General features: G+C 35.3%; 1 protein-coding gene across 1 annotated transcript; it reads left to right on the top strand.

The window, feature by feature from the left end:
- Nucleotides 1-14: 14 nt before the first annotated feature.
- LOC112789779 (tetraspanin-19) lies at nt 15-3782 on the top strand. Its single transcript, XM_025831821.3, has 6 exons — nt 15-483; nt 976-1075; nt 1773-1853; nt 1971-2075; nt 2502-2654; nt 3368-3782. Exons 1-6 carry the CDS (start codon nt 314-316, stop codon nt 3377-3379), a joined length of 621 nt encoding a protein of 206 aa, XP_025687606.1. The 5' UTR covers nt 15-313; the 3' UTR covers nt 3380-3782.
- Nucleotides 3783-20679: the final 16897 nt, after the last annotated feature.

The following is a 20679-nucleotide window of genomic DNA, read 5'->3' as shown; positions in this document are numbered from 1 at the left end:
CATAAAAAAAATTCAAGGCCACAAAAATAATCGAAAAATCAGCGAAGGAAAATCCATCAGCCGAAACAAAAACAGAAAAAGAAAAATAGAAGAAAGAAGGAGAGAAAGAAAAGAAACCAACCTGGCTGTTCCATTAGGAAATCTATACGTGCTAGAGCCCTAGAAATTCTAGGGTTCCTTGCATTTTATCGAAAAAGTTTTTTGCATTTGTTAATTTACTCTGTTCAGGGGGTTCAATTGTTTGATTTATTTCATTATTCTCCAGTTTTTTTTTTGTGATTTTGAAAAGAAAATTAAAAAAATAAAAGGGAAAATGGTGAGGGTTCTGAGGAGCTGCATTCAATCGATATTGAAGATGGTCAACTCGTTTATTGGAATGGCTGGAATAGCCATGATTCTCTATTCTGCGTGGATGATCAGGATTTGGCAGAGGGAGATGGGTGAGCTTCCATTTGGTTCGGATTCTAAATATCCACCTCCCTGGTAAATTATAAAATTCCCTTTAAATTTAGATTTTGATTGTCCATTGAAGATAAAATTGTTGGGAAGGGGGCACAGAGGGAAGGAGAGATTGGTTAATGTGATGTTAGTGGATGCTAATTACTTTTATTATTGATTTGTTGGATGGAAGATGAAATTTTTGGAAATCAAGGAATTAAATAGGGTAGGGGAATTGCTTATTATTGGGGATTTTTGTTTTGCATGGGAGAGAAGGCTGTTGAATTCCTAGTAGTTTGGAAATTAAGGGATTTGGTGATTAAAGAGTTTTACATGCAAGCAGGATTTTTTGAGCAGGGATGCTGCATTTTGGAACCTAAAATTTGCATTATTTGATTCCTTGTCTGAACACACGGAGTTTTTTTTATGTTGATTATTTTATTTTATTTTATTTTATTTTGTTTTGTTTTATTTTTTGGTGTTGATTGTTTGTTGGTGATCAAATTGCTTGGTTTTTTTTTTTCCGAACACAATCAGGTTCATTTACACATTTCTTTTCCTTGGAGTTGTGTTCTGTATGATCACCTGTACTGGTCATGTTGCTGCTGAAACTGCCAATGGCTGTTGCTTGTATATGGTATCCTTTTCTTGACTATTGTTAATAATTTCGGTTCATGATGAATGCATATTCATGTTTGCATCAGACACAGCATGAGGTTATAGAAGACAAGGCAGAACCATAGTTACATGCAACGCAATATATTCTGGTATGGGAACGGGTATGCAGTATGTGGAACGCCATATGTAAAATATTTTATGTGGAAAATATACATATGACGTTCCAATACGTAGATGAATTGGTACCCGGTACGCTACCTAATTAGTGAATTCATGTAACTATGGGCAGAACTAAGAAAATTTTAAGGTACTTGAATTCCCAAATCCAATTCATGTTTTCTATTGAAAAGAGTCTTATTTATTTATTGTATGGATAATGGATCATTCATGATCTATATAAAAGGTACTTATCCTAAAGTTAAAAATGTTTTCTATTTTCAGAATTTTATAAAGGAAAAAGGTGAATACAGGACATGAAAATAAAAGAAAAGATTTTGTTATAATCACTGTTCTCACTTTTTTCTTCCCAATATTTAGAAAACAAAAACATTGAGAGTGAAAGCGCACTAAAAGATTTCTTTCTCTCCCCCCTTGAATTGACCTTTCAAACAGCCCTAGACAGCAGCAAGCTAGTAATATTGTGTTTAATTTTAGAAGTATTTCATATTATGATATCATTATGTCATTAAAGCACTGTTGACCTTGACTGCTTACAGTATATGGTGTTCATGGTTATCCTTATAATGCTGGAAGCTTCATTAGCAGTTGATGTGTTTTTACACTCAGACTGGGAGAAGGTATGTATACATGGAAACACTTCGATAATTCAATACACATGTAGTTCTTTCTCGAAGTAACAAATTCAATGGGTTAAGTTATGGTCTGAACCATTTTAACTTGGCAATTGAAATCAGGACTTTCCAATCGACCCCACAGGCAACTTTGATCAGTTCCAGAAATTCGTAAAATCAAACTTTGAGATGTGCAAATGGGTTGGTCTGTCACTTGTTGCTCTGCAGGTAAATTTCCCTCCGTGTGTGTGCGTGTGCGTGCAACGACAACAATTTAAGATGCATTTACCGATGTTTCCTATTTATAAATGTTTGAAAAAGTGCTTTATTCTTTCTTAGAAACATGAATTCAACTTGCTTGTTGAGTTATTTCTTCCTGACAGCAAAACCTGGATACCTATTTTATTTTTAAATGGATCTTTAGGTATCTTCTTTTTTTTTCGTTTTTTAAGATCCTTCAATGGTACCTGATCAGCTGATGGATACTTTTTTCAGTTTTTTGTTGTTCTTGTGCACATTTTTCTGCTGCTAAGTACTAACCTTTTGTTTAAAAAAAAAAAAAAGAGAAAGAAATAAAGCTGATGGTGAAGTAGTGTTCTATTTTGAATCGGTGAATTTTGGTTGATGGATGGCTGCTGTGCCCTTTACTAGCAGGGCCTCTCTTTGCTAATATCAATGATTCTCAAAGGTCTTGGGCCACATCAATCCTATGACAGTGATGATGAGTATGGCCCTGACAGGGTGCCGCTCTTGAAGAATGCTCCGCCTTATGCTAAAAATGAAGCATGGCTTAGGATTAATGACAAGGTAAAACTATTAGAATGCTTTGTCACAGATACCGCTTTACATGTCAGATATATTAATTGAAACTGTAGAGAAAAATCTAATTGAATCCTGAAATAAGCATAACTTGAATAATATTTTAGTATAAAACATCTAAATAGATATAAGATTTGGAAGAATGTGATCGTAGTTTGTCTCATTTGAAGGTAAATAAAATAATCCAACTATAAGAAAAAGTTTAATTTTGATGTATTGGCAGTGTAAAATATTTTATACCGTCGTCTAATTACATTCGTTCTTTTAGATAATCATTCGCCTAAGCAATGTAAAACGTAGTTATTTTTGCTGATGTGGCATTGTGTAATTAGATGTACATATAAAACTGTTTTACACTGATGATACATCAAAATTAAATTCATATATATGTGTGTTAGCATCCTCTATACTTGGGGTTTCAAGATGCTGCTCAGAGCACAAACTTTTGGTGCTGATGTTGTTGTCCATTTTTCATAACTACAATAGAACATTATCTTTTCAGTTCTCGGATACATTAACAGATATCCTGCTTGGTTTTATTTTGTTACTATATATCAGTTATCCCACTCCTACAGTAGGATTAAAGGGGTTTGAAGCTCTACTCGTTATTAAGAAAGTTATCATGCTAAACCTTAATTGTTTTTTTTTTTTTCCGGCTTAACTCTCTATCATTGACAATCCCGCCGTTATCTCTTATTCAGGCAAATAGGTGATCTTTTGCTCCGACATTTTGAGCCATGGAAAGAAATAGGGATGGTCGTTGTTTTAAAATCGAAGTTGACATAGTTAAGAATCTGTCAGCTGGAGACGGATTAGCAATTTTACATGATAGTGATGCAAGATTCTATCAGAAGAAAAATTGATGGCGATGGGAGGAAACAAGTGCTTGCTGACTCTAGCATTTGATACAACAACGCCATGATAGTTATGAGACGATATGTTCGTTCTGTATGACTAATGCTTTTAGAATGTATATGTAATCCAGTCCCTTTTTAATCCCCCCCCCCCCCCTTTTTTTTCTTTTTTTTCCCCATGTATTATGCATATTCTGTTTAAAGTGTCTGTGAAGAAGTTGGACTGGATCAGCAGATATAAATATAATTTTATTTTTCCCTACTTAGAGCATCAGTGAAGCATGCCATGAATCTAAGTTACACCCTAACCTAGAATATCTTTAATCAAGCATCATGAATATGTACCCTAAACTAAATATATTTGCCAAAAAAAAGTATAATTTTTGTTCTGTAATGTCAGTCAATTTTTTTTTCGAATTTAATCTTTATATATATTATTAGGGAATCACCATGTGAGTAGCCCCTTCTGAAATATGCATATCTAGAGTAGCACGTGCTGAAGCTTCAGTGAGAACTAGCACTGAAACTACTATAAGTTTTTCCTCCTAAAAAGAGTTGGCAAAATTATAAGTTGTGGAAGTTTTAGGTCATACCACCTAGTGACTGTTAGTAGATCAATTTTGAAGAAAAATTTGCCCCTACCATGTGGTTTAGTTTGGACAACTCGTGAAGTCTTTTGTTTCCTCATGCAATAACACATGTAGAGGTGTAGAGAAAGAAGAAACAAAACAAAACACTAGTACTCTACTAGGTGAAGCTATAGCACTACCATTTACTAAAGGCTTTTTTCCTCTCCTTTCTCATATAACATTTCTGAACCACTGTTTCTTTAGTTCAGGTACTACATGATTTTATACTACTGAAAAGATTTATTCATCTGCCTATAATATAGTGTGAAAATTTTGAGGATAAAAAATATGGTAAATTAATTTTATTTATTTCAAGCTATATTTTTTTTTCAAAACAGAGGAACAAGACGCATAGAGTATTATTAACAGGTTATAAAATTTACAACACACGGAAATAAGAAAGACTACACGTATAATTCCAGCAGCAGCAGCATTAAGTGTCTTTGTATCCTTCCTATCATGATGGACACAAAATATACTAATTCAGTGTCTCTAGACACATTGTCTCTGTCTATGTCTCTTCTGCCAAACACAATTTTGTGTCTCAGTGTCCCTGTCTCAGTGTCCTGTCTCTATAAACAAACGCAACTATGATAAAGAAAGGTAAAGTTGTGAGAGAATGAGAGTCCGAGAGCGTGTGAGGAAGGAAAACACAGGGGGGGAAAAGATCCTAGGGTTTGGAATCATGCAGAGTATCTGCGTTTGGAGCTTGATTCGTTCTCAGTCTTCGTTGATAATTTGTCGAAAGACATATCAAAAAGAGAACTCTTTCATCTGTTTAAGTGGACAGGAAGAATCATTGATATATACTTGTCGCGGAAGAACAAAAATGGTCAGATCTATCTCTTTGCGTTTGTGAGGCACACTACTAAAGGAGGTGCGTTGAAAGCTGCTGCAGATATGAATGGTATGATGTTGAGAGGTAACAGAGTATTTGTTGGAGAAGCGAAGTACAGAAGGGGAGCGGCGAGCCAGAATGCAAGGGGCAAAGAAGCAAAGGACAACACCAGGGAGATTGATAAAGGATGCAACCCACTGAACAGAAGTGTGAAGGCAGCAGAAGAGAAATTGGTAAGGCAGCAGCATGATGGGAACATCAAAGATCCAAATAAAAATGAATGCACAAAGAAGGTAGAAATCCATATAGTCAATGAGAATGTCGTCTGGCTACAAAGGAGCATCGTGGGAGATACGAAGCTGGCGATCAATTTTAATGTACTGCAGCAAAAGATTCATAATGTATTGCCAGGTGTAACACACGTAAGGGAGTTGGGAGCATATAAAGGAATGATAACGTTCGACTCTGTGCTCAGTGCTGAAGAAGCATACACCTTTAGAATGAACGTTTTATTAAAAATGTTTTATCGGGTATGGAGATGGGATGAAACGGAGAGAAGCGAGTCTAGAAGAGTTTGGTTGGAGTGCTTTGGAGTTCCATTACATGCATGGTCAACGGACACTTTTCGCAGAATTGGAGAACAATGGGGTGATGTGGTGAAGTACGATAAACTGACAGAATCATGTAATTCATTTAGTGTGGGCCGAGTACTGATTGATACGAGTATTTTTTTATCTGATTAGCGAATAGATACACATTACAATAGGAGGAAGTGGTTTTGACGTCCTTGTAAGAGAAGTGGGGGGAGAAGTATATCGAGAGGAATGCTTTGGGAAGAGGGAGGATGAGACAATGGATAGGTGTATAGCAGATGGAGGAGGATTGCAGAAGAACAGCTTGTCGGCATTGTAAACAACGGCCATAAACGACCGGAGGTGGCATGGGACCAAGTGGCTATTCTGATATCGGTGGACAATCATTCTGTTGAAAAAGAAAAGGACAGAATGGTAAATTCAACTGTAATTCTAAATGAATGGAACCAAAAAAAAATTCAAATCTTTAGTATGGAACCGGAAACGAGTTTAATGCGGAATTGAAGGAGGCTAAGGATTCTCAGGGATCCTCTCATATTAACGGTGGGGCGGATTCAGAGGAAACAACATCTTGTGATTTTAATCAGCGTAATGGAAGCCAAAGCTATGTTGGCAATTGTTTTGATCCTGGGCTGGTTGCTACAAGGCCCACTAAGGGAATTACAGGGAACGGACCATATGGAGCTAAGGGGGCATTGTTGGGCCGTTGGAGTAGGGCTAGCAAGGAATCCCCAAATTGGGTAGCAGCTGACCCAGTTTCCTTGCTGACCTGAAACGAGAAGGGGAGCCTAGCGCACGGTCCAGCCATCGCGGCACACCCATCCTCATCTGCAGTTGGCCTTGGATCACGACACCGCAGGGAGGAGAACCATGGACAACCCGATTTGGCAGCAGGGGAATTTGCCACTGTGTTGTCTTGGTTAGGAGTAACAACGCAGATCGGGGGTGTGGTGGGAGAGCAGCCTGGTCGGGTGAGGGCTGACGGGAAGGGATCGCGGCAGTCTGTGGATGAGATCTGTGGTCTGAGACTCGCACTGGAGAAGGCTGCACGGGAGACGGAGATGACGCGGCCTACGGGAGGAACCGGGAGGAATGGTGCAGCCATGAATGATACGGGTGAAGGAGGGCGGTGGCCACAAGGAAGGGAGACGCACACCGGTCCGATCCAGGAAGAACGAACCTGCGAATCACAAGACAGAGTTCGGCTACTTGAGGATGAGGGATATGGCAATGTCAATGGGCTTTTGATGGGTTGCAAGGCAGCAGAGGAGAACCAGCTCTCTGGAGGTGTTACAGGGTCGGGACCAGAGGAGGGAGAAATTGTGATGGAGAGCGAGGAATGGGTGAATGCTAGGGAACAAGAGGAACAGCAGACTATCTGCACACAACTAGGAACAGAGAGGGAAGCTACCATGGATGGTGGCACTGATATGCAGAATAAAAACCAAAGACTAAGTTGGGAAGAGGAGATGACTGAGAATAAAGAGGCATGAAAGCTAGCTGTAGAGTCAGGTGCACAATGCAGTGATGAGGATGATATTATGGCCATTCTGCAGGAGCAGAATGAAGTGCTTGCTCTGAAGAGACGACAAGCAAAGCAAAAGGAAAAAGTTCGACGAAGCAAGCCAAAAAACCAAAAGCAGGTGTGTAATAATGTTGCGAAATGATTTTAAGTTCCTGGAATATTAGGGGGTTGGGAGGTAATGGAAAAGTTAATATGCTTAAGAATTTTATCAGTAAGAGTAGATTGAGTATGCTGGGGTTGATAGAAACAAAGAAAGAGCTTGTGACTAAATTTGATGTTGCTCGTATCTGGGAAAATAACAGTGCTTGTTGGGAGTTTGTGGTTCCTTTGGAACCTCTGGAGGGTTATTGTTAATATGGGACGAGACGGTTTTTAAATTGAATAATTGATATAAAGGTGATAGATGGCTCTGTGTAAAAGGGGTTGTGGTAAGAGATAAGTTTCACTATGCTATATGTCTAGTGTATGGTCCACATGAGAGAGCTGAGAAGACTTCTGTTTGGAAAGAATTGAGCTATATTAAAGGGCTGTGTCAGGTGCAGTTCTGCTGCTTAGGGGATTTTAATGAAATTGTGCATCCTGAAGAAAGAAAAGGTGCGACTAGCTTGTCAGCGTCTGCGGAAGATTTTAAAGTGTGGATAAATGACATGGGATTGATCGACTTGGCACTAAATGATCGGAAGTATACATGGTTTAGAGGGCAGTCATGCAGTCGAATTGATAGGTGCCTAGTGTCTCTGGGGTGGCTTCATGAGTATCCAGGATTGCATCTGAGGGGAGGACTAAGGGGTTTGTTGGATTACTGCCCTTTGATTATGGAAGATAGCAGAAGACTTGATGGATCGAGACCTTTTCGTAGTTTAGACTCCCGGTTCACACATGAAAGATTCTTGAGAACAGTAAGGGAAGAATGGAGGGAGTTGGGGGCTATGCACTTCTTAAAGAAGAGGAAAGCAATGTCAACACCTCTACGCAGCTGGCATAAGCAGCATTTTGGGAATATACCTGAGAAGATTAAGAGGTTTGAGGAAGAAATACAGAAGGTCGACGATATGGTCAGTAGTGGTCGGTCTGATAGTACAATGGAGGCAAGGAGGAAGGCGCTAGTGAGGTGCTGTGAAAAGTGGTATGAGAGACAGGATCTGCACTGGAAGCAAATGTCTAGATCTCGGCATGCTACTGAGATGGATAGAAACACAAGGGATTTCCATAATTTAGCTTTAATGAAAAGAAGAAATAACAGGATTGAGTCGTTGGTTATTCAAGGGAGGATAGTGAGGAACCAACCAAGAATTAAGGCTGCGATTTGGGGTTTTTATAAACGTCTGTACCACCAGGAATATTCTCCAAGGGTGAGCTTTAGGGACGGGCTAGTTAATCGACTAGATAGAGAGGAAGCTGAAGCTCTAGAGGCTTTACCGTCTGTGGAAGAAGTGAAGAAGGCAATGTGGGACTGTGAATCTTCTAAGGCTCCAAGGAGTGACAGGTATAACATGAACTTTATAAAAAAGTGTTGGAATGAGATTGGGACGGAGTTCACTACAGCTGTTATGTGCTTTTTTGAGACAACAACATTACCAGAGGAATCTAATGTTATATGGGTAGCGTTAGCTCCAAATTTTGTTGGTGCTAAGGAGATAAAAGATCTCAGACCTATCAGTATAGTGGGGTGTATATACAAAGCTATTTCTAAATTGTTGACAACAAGAATGAGGAGTGTCATGCCAGGTCTAGTTGGGGAATCGCAGAGTGCCTTTGTGAAGGGGAGGAAGATACATGATGGAGCTTTAATCGCATGTGAAACGGTGCAATAGTTGAAACTGAAAAAGAAGGCTTCAGCAATTATTAAACTGGACTTTCAAAAAGCCTATGATAGAGTTAAATGGTGCTTTATTGATACCGTGCTAGAGAAGATGGGCTTCGGTAGAACATGGAGGTCATGGGTCAAGGAGTGTGTCAGTACGGCTTCTATTTCTATTATGGTCAATGGGTCTCCATCGAAACCCTTCAAAATGGAAAGGGGGCTCCGTCAAGGTGATTCGTTATCACCGTTCTTGTTTGTCTTGGTGGTAGATGTGCTTAGCAGGATGATCGGAGAGGCGGTAAGAAACGGTCGAATCTCTCCACTACTTGTTGGTCGGGATAATATAGAGCTATCACATTTACAATTTGCTGATGACACTATATTATTATGTCCCCCGGATGAGGAGACAGTCAGAAACTATAAGAGGTTGCTGAGGTGTTTTGAAATGATGTCTAGCCTAAGCATTAACTTTGAGAAGTCCAACTTGATACCAGTGAATTGCAGACCGGAGTGGGTTACCCGAATGTGTCAGCTGTTGGGTTGTCAAGAGACAGCCTTGCCGGTGAGGTATCTAGGCATTAGTCTAGGCGCGAACCCGAGGCTGGTAAAAACTTGGAAGCCGATCATAGATAAGGTGGAAGAGAAACTCAGCTTGTGGAAAGCAAAAGTCCTTAGTAAGGCCGGAAAACTGGTACTCATCAAGTCGGTAATCAATATCCTACCAATTTATTACCTGAGTTTGTATAGCTACCAAATGTGGTTGCAAGAAAAATCATCACGTTGCAGAGGAAGTTCTTTTGGGGGAAGGATGATGGGCGACCAGGCATGGCTCTTGTGAAGTGGGAGCTAGTTCAGGCACCGAAGAAGTTAGGAGGGCTGGGGGTGGGTGATGCAGTGGTACACAATGCTGCCCTACTATTCAAATGGTGGTGGTGGTTCTCAAAAGAGGAATGTCCACTATGGAAGAAGATTGTGTGCTCTTGTTATAATTTAAACCCGAACCTCTTGCTGTCAACTCAGAAACTACCCCTAAGAGGTGGACCGTGGAGGAACATATGTCAAGTACCAATCAAGGAGCAACATGTGAGGCAGAAGATGATTGATGGCCTTACTATAGAAGTAGGGGATGGTAGATCCACCAGATTCTGGGAGGATACGTGGCTCCAGGTGGGAAAGTTGAAAAACTCATTTCCCAGACTCTTCTTGATTTCAAACCAAAAAGGATCAGTGATTGGGGACTGTGGGTTCTGGGATGGGATAGAGTGGGTTTGACACTTTCAATGGAGAAGGGAATTACGTGTATGGGAAACAGAGACCTTAGACCAGCTGCTTCATATCTTGCAATCTGTTAGATTGATAGCAGAAGTGCAAGATAGAGTGGTGTGAAAATTTGAAAAGGAAGGTGTTTATTCTACTAACTCATTTGTGCAGGTTATGCAGGAAAAGACTTTGGACGAGGAGTTTCTGAGCTATAAATTTGCAAAGGAAATTTGGAAAGGACTAGTCTCACCTCGAGTAGAGTTGTTCAATTGGTTTGTTCTGGTAGGCCGGGTCAATACAAAGGATCGGCTATGTAGGCTGGGAGTTCTACAACTGAATGATAATATGTGTGTCTTGTGTAATAAAGAAGTAGAAAACTTTTACAACACTTATTTGTTACTTGCGAGTTCTCTTGGCAGGTATGGTGTGCATGGATCTTAGAGTTCGGACAGAAGTGGGCTGCACCGGGTACTTTGAAAGATCACTTTGAGAGTTGGAGATTGACGCCGTTGAGAAAAGACTTGCGCAGGAGTTGGATGGTTGGGTTCTTCTCAATTATATGGAATATCTGGCTACGAAGGAATGATGGTATCTTTCAGAATAAGATAACAGGAGTTGAAGATTGTGTGACTCAGACATTTCTATGTGCTAAGGAATGGTGTAGTAAGTAACTCAGGTTGTTGATGGCTATGGCGAAGATAACTTAGGAGTTACTTCTTTGTTTTCTTCCTTGTATTGTTTGCTCCATTTCGATGTTGAGCTTTTTCTTTCAAAAAAAAAAAAAAAAAAAACAAACGTAGCCTAAAAGTTCGGTGAGTGAAGAGTGCTTTATTATTTATTAATTAAACAAAATTTATTTTTTATTTATTATAAAAAAATTTATAAAAAAACTTTCAAGTGTACCGATACACTGATATTTCAGTGAATTTTAATCGTTGATCTTAATTATTAAAAATATATATATAATATATATAATTAAAATCTACGGTTAAAATTTAGTGAAATATCAGTATACTAGATTACTAGTATACTTAAAAAATTTTCTATTTTATATTAATAACTTAGATTTAAAATTTAAAATTTATATTTTAAAATTCAGAAAACGTTGCACTCCTTATTTTATTTGGAACGTATAAGCGTTCGGCAGCATTAAGAGATCAGTTCAAAGGAAATTATGGTGTCCATGGTTCTCTCACAAACAAACGAACATGCATCATGGTCATGAATAAATTTGAGTGAATTCACATGGAGTCGTAAGGTCTCATCAACGACCACTTAATCATACTTTATTGAGCCTAACCAGAACCACCATTTTAGTTGTATTTAAGTATTTGAGAATTAGATAACTCCTTTAATAGGACATCGTGATTCATGGGCATTTATTATTTTATTCTGCCAAATATGCTTTTGTAAAATTTAAAAGAGTATTGCTGCACTTTGTACGAAGAACCTATAGTGCAACTGAAAGTGAGAAACTTTGAATTTTTTTGTTTTCATCATTGAGCTTGTCTCCTTAGGTAATCCGGGGTGTCATAATTAAAGGCAAAGATGGTCAAAGTTCATGTTTTTTAATTTATTTTAAGAGAAATATTAAGAAATTAATAATTTTAGTGAAAAAAAAAGGAGAGATTTGACTAGTATTGGCTCAAATGTGGGAGAATATAAGAAAGATGATCATCTAATATTTTTTATTATTTAATGTTGGGTTTATATATTGCAAATAGGTTTTTATAATGAGTAATTAAAATATGTCTAAAATTTTAGTCATATTAAATTAAATTATTTGGACTCTCAGTATTATTATTTGATTGGGTTAACATTATGAGTGACTTTATTTATTAATAATAGATAGCTCATATTATTTTAAAAATAATAATAATTTAAAAAATTTAATTTTAATATATTAATAATATAAAATATTTTATTATTTTTTGAACATTTATTTATATAATTAATAAAATAATAATTATTTTTAATAATAAAATATATATAACTAAATATACGTATAAAATTATTTTATGGTTAACTATATTAAAAATTTAAAAAATTAAATTCTAATCTAAACGTGTCTACGTGTCTATGAAAAAGTTTGCAAACGCATCCGAGTCGTACAAAACTAAACTAAAGCTTCTTTAAACCGCATTTCGACCACCAAATCTGTTGGATTTGATGCGTGTCTCGAAGCCTTTTGTAAATCTTACTCTTACACGTGGTTACCTTATTCAATCATTCTCCGATAATCAAGGAAATCTATTGATGATTTAATTTGCCAAACATTGAGATTAGGATATACAACATATCCAAAAATATTATTGTACATAAAAAATAATAATCATATATTTATATATAAATATATATTATTTAATTTATTTTTAATATATATTTTATATTTTAATATACATTTAACATTATAATACATTTTATATTTTATATTTCTACGTTTATGCTATCATCGAAAATGGGCAAAAAGAAAAAAATAAATATTGTCAATCACTCCCACATTTTTCTTTTCTCTCTTTTATCCGTTTTCAGTGTAAATATGTAATTTTCGTTTTTGCTTTTTGTGCTAGCAAAATTTGGCTCATTCTTCAACGCTCCTTGTTAAGTATGGAGTGCTGCATACTTTATGAATTCATTAAATCTAAACTCTTCATTTGTTATATTTTATTTGAATGGTCTGAATTTAAAGAAGTAACCTTTTAATCAGGTTAACCATTTTTTACAAGTTTTAGAATTTTTTTATAAGTCTCAGATATTAGGCTGAAATTCAAAATAAAAAAATAGTATATAAATATTAAAAACAACATATCTGTAAAAAAATTATTAGACTTTAGAATTAAAATAAATAATACGTAAAAAATAAATTAAAAATTCATGTACTAAATCTAAAAAAAAATTTAAATAATATTAAAATTTAAATAAATTTTGTTTTGTGTGAAATAAAATTATAATATTGAATATAAATACAATGATAAAAAATTGTGTTATATATATATTTTATGTATATAATATTAAAATTTAAATAAATTTTGTTTTATGGTTTTATGTGAAATAAAATTATAATATTAAATATAAACACAATGATAAAAATTTTTGTGTTATATATATATATATAAAATTTTATTTTGTGAGAAACAAATTAAAACATTAAATATGAATAGAATAATAAAAGATTTTGTATTATATTAATTTAATTAAAAAAATCATATATATAACATAAAAAAGCAAACAAACATATAATAATTTTATTTTGTGCGAAACAAAAATTCATATAATTTTTTATTAATAATGTTTTTATTGAAATATGTCATTTTACTATATTTATAATATATTATTTGGGATAATTATATTATTTCAGTTAATATATATTATTTAAAAAATATTTAAAATTTATTATTTTGTATTAAGAATATTATTAAAAATATATTGTTAGTTTTTTTTAAAATAATATTTTCTTTTCTTTGGTTCAAATACTATGACAATAAAATTTTTTTACGTAACTGTGTCTACTCAATAAATATTATATTTATTTATTTCTATATAGTATGTAAAATAAATAATTAATGTTTAAAAAAGTTAATAAAAAAAGAAATATTCTTTTTTTTTACCAACTTTTAGGTGAATATAGAGACTATGCCATTTGAATTATAATTCATTGACAAAGAAAGAAATACTCTTAATTATATTTAAATAGAATAATTATTTATTAGGCTCATTCTTATACAAATAAAATATTTTCTTAGTTTTATATCTGTAATATTTTATACCAATTAACTTTAAAATTTAATTATTTTTTGAATAAATTAATAAAAAATAATACAAATAATTGTTAAAATAAAATTATATTTTAATTTTTCATTCTATTACGTACAAGTTGAGGATAATTTGAAATAAAAGATAATGGACTTGTTATAACTATCATGTATTTTGTGCTTTAACTGCGTCATCATCTGAGAATCATGGCGCCTTCATGGAGACCGGTTCTTCTACAGAATCAGTTTGGAGTTAGCCAACTAGCAGCAGCCACAGACAGCGTCTTCCTTTTCTATGGCAGCAATTTTTTCGGCTTTGAAGGTCCATTTATGGTAGAGGTGGAATGGAGTGGGTTCAAAAGCGTCAAAATCTATGGCTAGACAGAACAATAGTAAAAACACCTGCTAGTAAACAAAACAGTGAAAATGTTTGAAGACATCACATCAACAATAACAGAGTAACGGAGGAATTCGATTAAATTTTTCTGAATTTTTTTTGGTGTAAAAATAGCCCTCTGTTAAACGAGCGAATTAGTTTTTTTTGTTAGTGTCGGTTTGTTTGTTCACCCCATAACAAAAAAAATAATAACAATAATAAATAAATTTAATTTACCTGATCACTTTTAATAATAGGTTAACTTTTAAAGAGTGCTGCACTCCCTACTTTACCTGGAGTGCACTAGCTTTCGCCGCAAAATTTTAACTAAATGTTAAAAAAATTCTGTAAATTAATTTATTCGAGTAAATAATTAATGTATTTTATTTAAATAAAAAAACCGCAGTTATGCAGTACTTTATGTTTAAGGTCATATATATGTAAAATTATTCGTATGTAATTAAGTAACTAAAATGGTATAGTTAGAAATGTTCAACTTATAACTCGGCGACCGGATCGAGTATAAATCAGAAATATAATGTTTTATAGCTGCCATTAATTGTGTCATGTGTGTATCTTCCAATCTTGCACACAAGAAAACAAATGTAAAAGAATCTTGTGCAGAAATCACAAAACCCTTTCTCAAAATTTAGCAGTTCGTAGCAATACCAGTGCTTTTTTTTTTCTTTCACTTCCTCCCAATATATATTTATTATTTAATTTTCTAAGTACTACTACGTTGGTAATCAGAATTACAGGTTCCAGAATCATGACCTTGGATCTCTCATAGTGTACTCAGTTGAAGCCACAATAACCGCGAATTTTGTGGTACCCTCGAGCACCTTAATTGGTTAATAATAAATAATGATGTCTAATACAATAAGCTAAGCTAATTGAGCTACTAGCATATATAAGAGGCAGAAAGCATACATTATAATAAGGTACACAACAAATTAAACTTCCTCTTCCCATGTCTTACTTTTAGGCTAAGAAACAATTTATTTGCTTTCATAATGTGTTCCAAGGAGGTGTGACAAATTCCTATAATTGTTTTGCTTTTTGGTGCATAATTTGCTCCTATATATTTTCTATATCCTAAAGAGGATAGCATTTGGTTACTTAATACTTTTATAATTGAAAACAGAAATACTAATAATCATTTGTCTCAGAGAAAAATTTACTCTTAATTTGCTCATATATCTTAAACTTTAAGGCATAGTTGGGTTTCTTCAAAGTAAAAAAACAGGGTAGTCTTTGGACTTTGATTAACGTTATAAGACAGAAGATGTTAGTGACAAAAACATTTGTTTCTGGCATTGAACACTTCATAACTAATATTTCAACTCAAAACATATGTGCTACTCTAATCGACTTATACTTTTTTTCTTTTTTTTTTTAAAGACGAATTTATTGTGGATCTATAATTGGTATTCATGTAGTTCATTAAAATTATTTGTGCTCTACTAGAATTCTAGTGTCCATTAGGATTTTTTTCACTTTCATTCTCAGATCTAAATATCTCTAATCCCTACATTGTGTGACTAGTTGACGCTGGCAATTTAGTATGGATGAAAGATGTGAGAATCACCATGTGTTTGAACAATAACCAGAGGAGCGTGATGAGGAGATTATCTATCCTAAAGAAGAGAATATATTTGAGGGAGTGCAATCTGGTGCCAATAGCTTAAGAGGGAGAGTGTTTACGGACAAATCCTTTCCAATAAGCACCATGAAGAACGCACTAAGGGTCATATGGGAAAAATTGGTTGGGTTTCGTGTGATTGGAATTGGCCATAATCAATTTCAGTCCTTTTTTTATCTGGAAGCCGAATTGGTGGGAATTGAGAAAGCTTCTCCATAGCTATTTAAGAACTATGTTTTATACGTTAAAAGGTGGAGCGATTCAGAGGAATTGGAGGGAGTAGTTATCACAGAACTTTTAGTTTGGACACAATTTTGGAATTGGCCAAAGATATTCAAAACTTTGGAAGTAAAGAGAAAAATTGGTGAAAGTTGAGGAGAGTCTACAACATGGAATTTCTTGAGGTTTGGGGCAAGGAAACAAGGATTCTCAAAGCAAAAATTTTTATTGATGGAGAGGAGATCCAAGAGAGTGTTAAAGTTGCTGGCTCGAATAAGAAACTAACTAAAGTAAGGTTGCAGTATGAACAATTAGGCAATTGTTGCACCTATTGCGCCAGGTTGGGTCAGGAAGCTAAGACATGCCCAATTTTGATCGTGGATTCAACAAATAATCAGATACAGTAGAACAAAATCGGAGATTGGGTAAAAGCAGATTAAGTAGGAAAAAGGATCGAAGAAAAAGAGGATGTTGGACTTAATTATTTAAGTCGGATGAAAGGAAACTTTCACGTCCGATTTTGAAAGGGGGAGATCCCATTGATCCATTGGTTGGATCCTATCCAAATTTTTCGTTTGCTAGACCCGTCGTTAAAAAGCCTACTTTCTTACGATTACGAGGTTTATTCGAATATGAAATCCAATCTTGGAAATATAGCATACCACTTTTTTTTACTATACAGGGTTTCGATACATTTCGAAATAGAGAAATTTCTAGTGGAGCGGGTGCTATTCGAGAACAACTAGGCGATCTGTATTTGACAATTCTTATAAATTCTTCATTAGTAGAGTGAAAAGAATTAGGAGAAGGGGGATCCACGGGCAATGAAAATGAATGGGAGGCTCGAAAAGTTGGAAGAAGAAAAAAAATTTTGGTTCGACGTATAGAATTAGCTAAACATTTTATCCGAACAAATATAAATCCGGAATGGATGGTTTTATGTCTCTTACCAGTTCTTCCCCCCGAATTGAGACCCATTATTCAAATTCAGGTCAGCACATGAGAATGTCCTTCAACTAAAAAAGAAACCCACACCTTCTTGGCTTTTGGAGGGTTTTTCAAAATTAAGTACTGGAGATGAGAGAAATTTCAAAGCAAACGTAATGAGCAAAACAAATTCTAACATAGGAGGTAATAAGGGTGATACTGTCGAAACTAATTTAGCTACTTCAGAAGCTTCTATTCCAACTCTGTTAGATGAGCTTAGATTGCCATTAAAGGAGATTCCCCCCAAAAATACCACTACTCCTATCACTATAAAACAGATCACAGCTCCAAACATGAAACATTTAACGCGACACGAAAGTTCTTCACTCAAGAAGTATGTGGGAGGCAAAAAAATGATGACAAACAAGGAGAATGAAGGTATTCAAAAGAGATTCTGTCCAAATGATAATCATGTTGCTGACTTTGAGGTGGAGGGTGCCAGCCGTCAAATGGCACCCAAGAAGACATGAATCTACTGATACGGAACTGTCGGAATTTAAGGAGACCCCTGATAGTCCATAATCTTAAAGGGATGATATGATCCCACTCCCCGGAGCTCAATTTTTTTTTTTTGCGAGACAAAAACCCAAGCTTACAAGGTAGAAATTGAAATGTGGTCTACGAATTTTAAAAACTAGTTCTTGATAGACACAGATCCAAATTTTACAATCTGACCGGTTTTACATTGCGGCTAGATTAGAGAATCTGATTCTGGCAAAGAGTTGGGGGCTAATAGGAGTTTATTTGAGCACAAATGAGCAGGTTCACTACTCTCAATTCATGCATTTACAAACTATAATTCCGCAATTTTCGATTCTAAAATTTGTGGTTGCGAGTGACTTCAATGCCATTCTTTCCCAAGCTAAAAAATAGGGTGGTAACGATAAATATCAATCTTCTATCAATAATTTTCAAGATTTCATTCATGATACTTCTCTCTTCTATCACTAATCTTAGATTGGATTCTTGCTGGTGCTGATTGGATGAATATCTATCCCTCTTCTGGGATACTTAGATTATCAGAAACTGGTTCGCATCATGCGCCTCTTCTTATAGATTCCAAACCAAGTGTTGAAAGATCTACAAGAAGTTTAAATTCCAAAAAAGATGGTGCTCTGTGCCAGAGGTTAGGAGGATTGTTTGTGATATTTGTGGGGAGAGAATAGAAGGATCAACTATGTTTATTTTGACGTAGAAGATTAAAGAGTGCATACATAAATTAGTACAATGGCAGCAATCACGCAACCAAAACTCAAGAAAGGCAATCGAGCATCTCACTAATCGCATAGAGGAGCTGAGATCAGTTGAGATTTTTTGTGACACTGAACTGACTGAATTCGAGAGAAAACTTGAGGTAGTTTATCATGATGAAGAAATGTAATGGAAAGCCAAATCCAAAGTCAAGTGGCTCAAAGAGGGAGATCAAAACACAAAATTCTTTCATCAAAAGTTTAAAAACAGAATGAGGGGTAATAAAATTTGGAGGCTTGTGAGTCCTAAAGGCGAGGTAGCTACTTTGAATGCGGATATTACAAAAGTGGTTGAAAACTAATTCAGAGAAATTTTCACTTCAACTTGCCAAGCTGATCAATATTTATTTTTTACGGACTTCGAACCTAAGGTTATAGCTTCCATGAACTGATGGTTACGAAGGCCGATCTCTTTTGAGGAAGTGAAGAGGGCTACTTTTAGTGTACATCCTTAAAGTGCTCCAGAAAATGATGGCATGACTGCAAAATTATTTCAACATTTTTTGGATTTGGCTTGCGGAGATGTATTTTGGGCAGTACATAGTTTCTATCCAGGTAGAAGAATACTGAAAAGTTTCAACCATACATATATATGTTTGATTCCAAAGATCTCGGATGCCTCTAATATGACTCAGGTAAGATCCATTATTTTATCTTTTGTCATTTACAAAATTATATCTAAAGTTCTTGTCCAGAGACTTCAAGGGAAGGCTGAAACTCAAACAATATTTTTATAGCTCACAAATATATGCACTACCTCAAGACTAAAAGGCATGGTTGTGAAACTGAAATGACTGTGAAGTTAGACATGAGTAAAGCTTATGACAAAGTAGAACAACATTTTTTGTGGTTTATGGTGCGGTATTTTACAACCCACAAACTAACCGGTAAGTGCACCGGGTCGTACCAAGTAATACCTTACGTGAGTAAGGATCGATCCCACGAGGATTGATGGATTAAGCAACAATAGTGTTTGATAGGCTTAGTTAGGCAAACAGAAAGTAATGTTTGGGCAATATAAAATACATTAAACAATATAAAGAATATTGAAGGAAGGCGAGTAAATAATTTGGGAAGAAAATATGGAGAAAACAGTTAAGGTTTCAGAGTTATCTAATTTTTTCGGATTAACTTTTCTTACTAACTATTTTAATTATGTAGGATTTAATTTATGGCAAACTATATGTGACTAGACCCTAATTCCTTAGACCTTCCTAGTCTCCTCTAAAATTCATCAACAGCCAATTCCTTGGTCAATTAATTCCAATTAGAGGTTGATGATCAAATTCCAGTTTATATGCCACAAAAATTCTAATTACCCAAAAATAAAAGGATTATATGTCACGTATGCTATTAAATCTAGATAATTAAAATTTAGGAGAATATGTTTTCAAGCTGTTGTTCAAGTATAGAGCTTTTCCAAGTTATACAAGAACTCAACTAGAAAGAGAGTCATACTTCCGTTCCACCCAAATTCATAAAATAAAGAGCGAAAATAATTCTTAAATTATAAATCCATGCATAAATTAAAATAGAAAAAGTAATAAAATCAATTCATACAAATGGATAGAGCTCCTAACCTTAACAGTGGAGGTTTAGTTACTCATGGAAAAGAAAGAAAATTAGGATTGTCAGTTATGTTCCCCCTAATGGGATGAGGTAGAATTCTCTCCAATGGAATAGAAGTCTCCCCTTTTTATAACTAATCCTAATTAATTTTAAAATCTAATATCTAAAATTAAGATAATATCTTTTCCTATTTTCAAATTCAAATTTGAATTTAAATCAGAATTAACTAACTACTCCGCGTCTTGTAACGTGGGGACCACTTGGTTTCACTGGATCCGTGCCTAACTTGGGTGCTAAAATGGGGCCCAGAAATCACCCCCCAGCGGTTTTTGCGATTTCTGCACGTGGCGCATGTCACGCGTACACGTCAATCACACGGATGCGTCGCTGGTCTTTTTCGCGAGTCACGCGGACGGGTCGATCACGCGGACGCGTCTCTGAACAAATCTTCAAATCTCGCGTACGCGTCAGGCACGCATGCGCGTCGCTCCTCGCTGCCATCTCCTTGGTTTCTTCTCTTTCTCTCCAGAAACTTCATCAAATCCATCCGAATGCTACCTAAAATAAATAAAATTGCACAAAACTCAAAATAGCATCCATAGTGGCTAAAATATAATTAATTCTTAATTAAACTCAACAAATTAGATGCAAATTCACTAGAAAAAGATAAGAAAGATGCTCACACATCACAACACCAAACTTAAACTGTTGCTTG

The sequence above is a fragment of the Arachis hypogaea genome, chromosome 3 (genome assembly GCF_003086295.3).
Source record: "Arachis hypogaea cultivar Tifrunner chromosome 3, arahy.Tifrunner.gnm2.J5K5, whole genome shotgun sequence".
In the NCBI taxonomy this organism is placed as follows: Eukaryota; Viridiplantae; Streptophyta; class Magnoliopsida; order Fabales; family Fabaceae; genus Arachis; species Arachis hypogaea.
Note: the sequence above shows the minus strand (reverse complement) of the source record. Positions and strands in the feature narration are given on the sequence as shown.

Coding starts and splice junctions, on each gene's coding strand:
- LOC112789779 (XM_025831821.3), top strand. CDS start 314: ATGGTGAGGGTTCTGAGGAGCTGCATTCAATCGATATTGAAGATGGTC. Junction 1,854..1,970: donor TACACTCAGACTGGGAGAAG/GTATGTATACAT, acceptor AATTGAAATCAG/GACTTTCCAATCGACCCCAC. Junction 2,076..2,501: donor TGTCACTTGTTGCTCTGCAG/GTAAATTTCCCT, acceptor CTTTACTAGCAG/GGCCTCTCTTTGCTAATATC.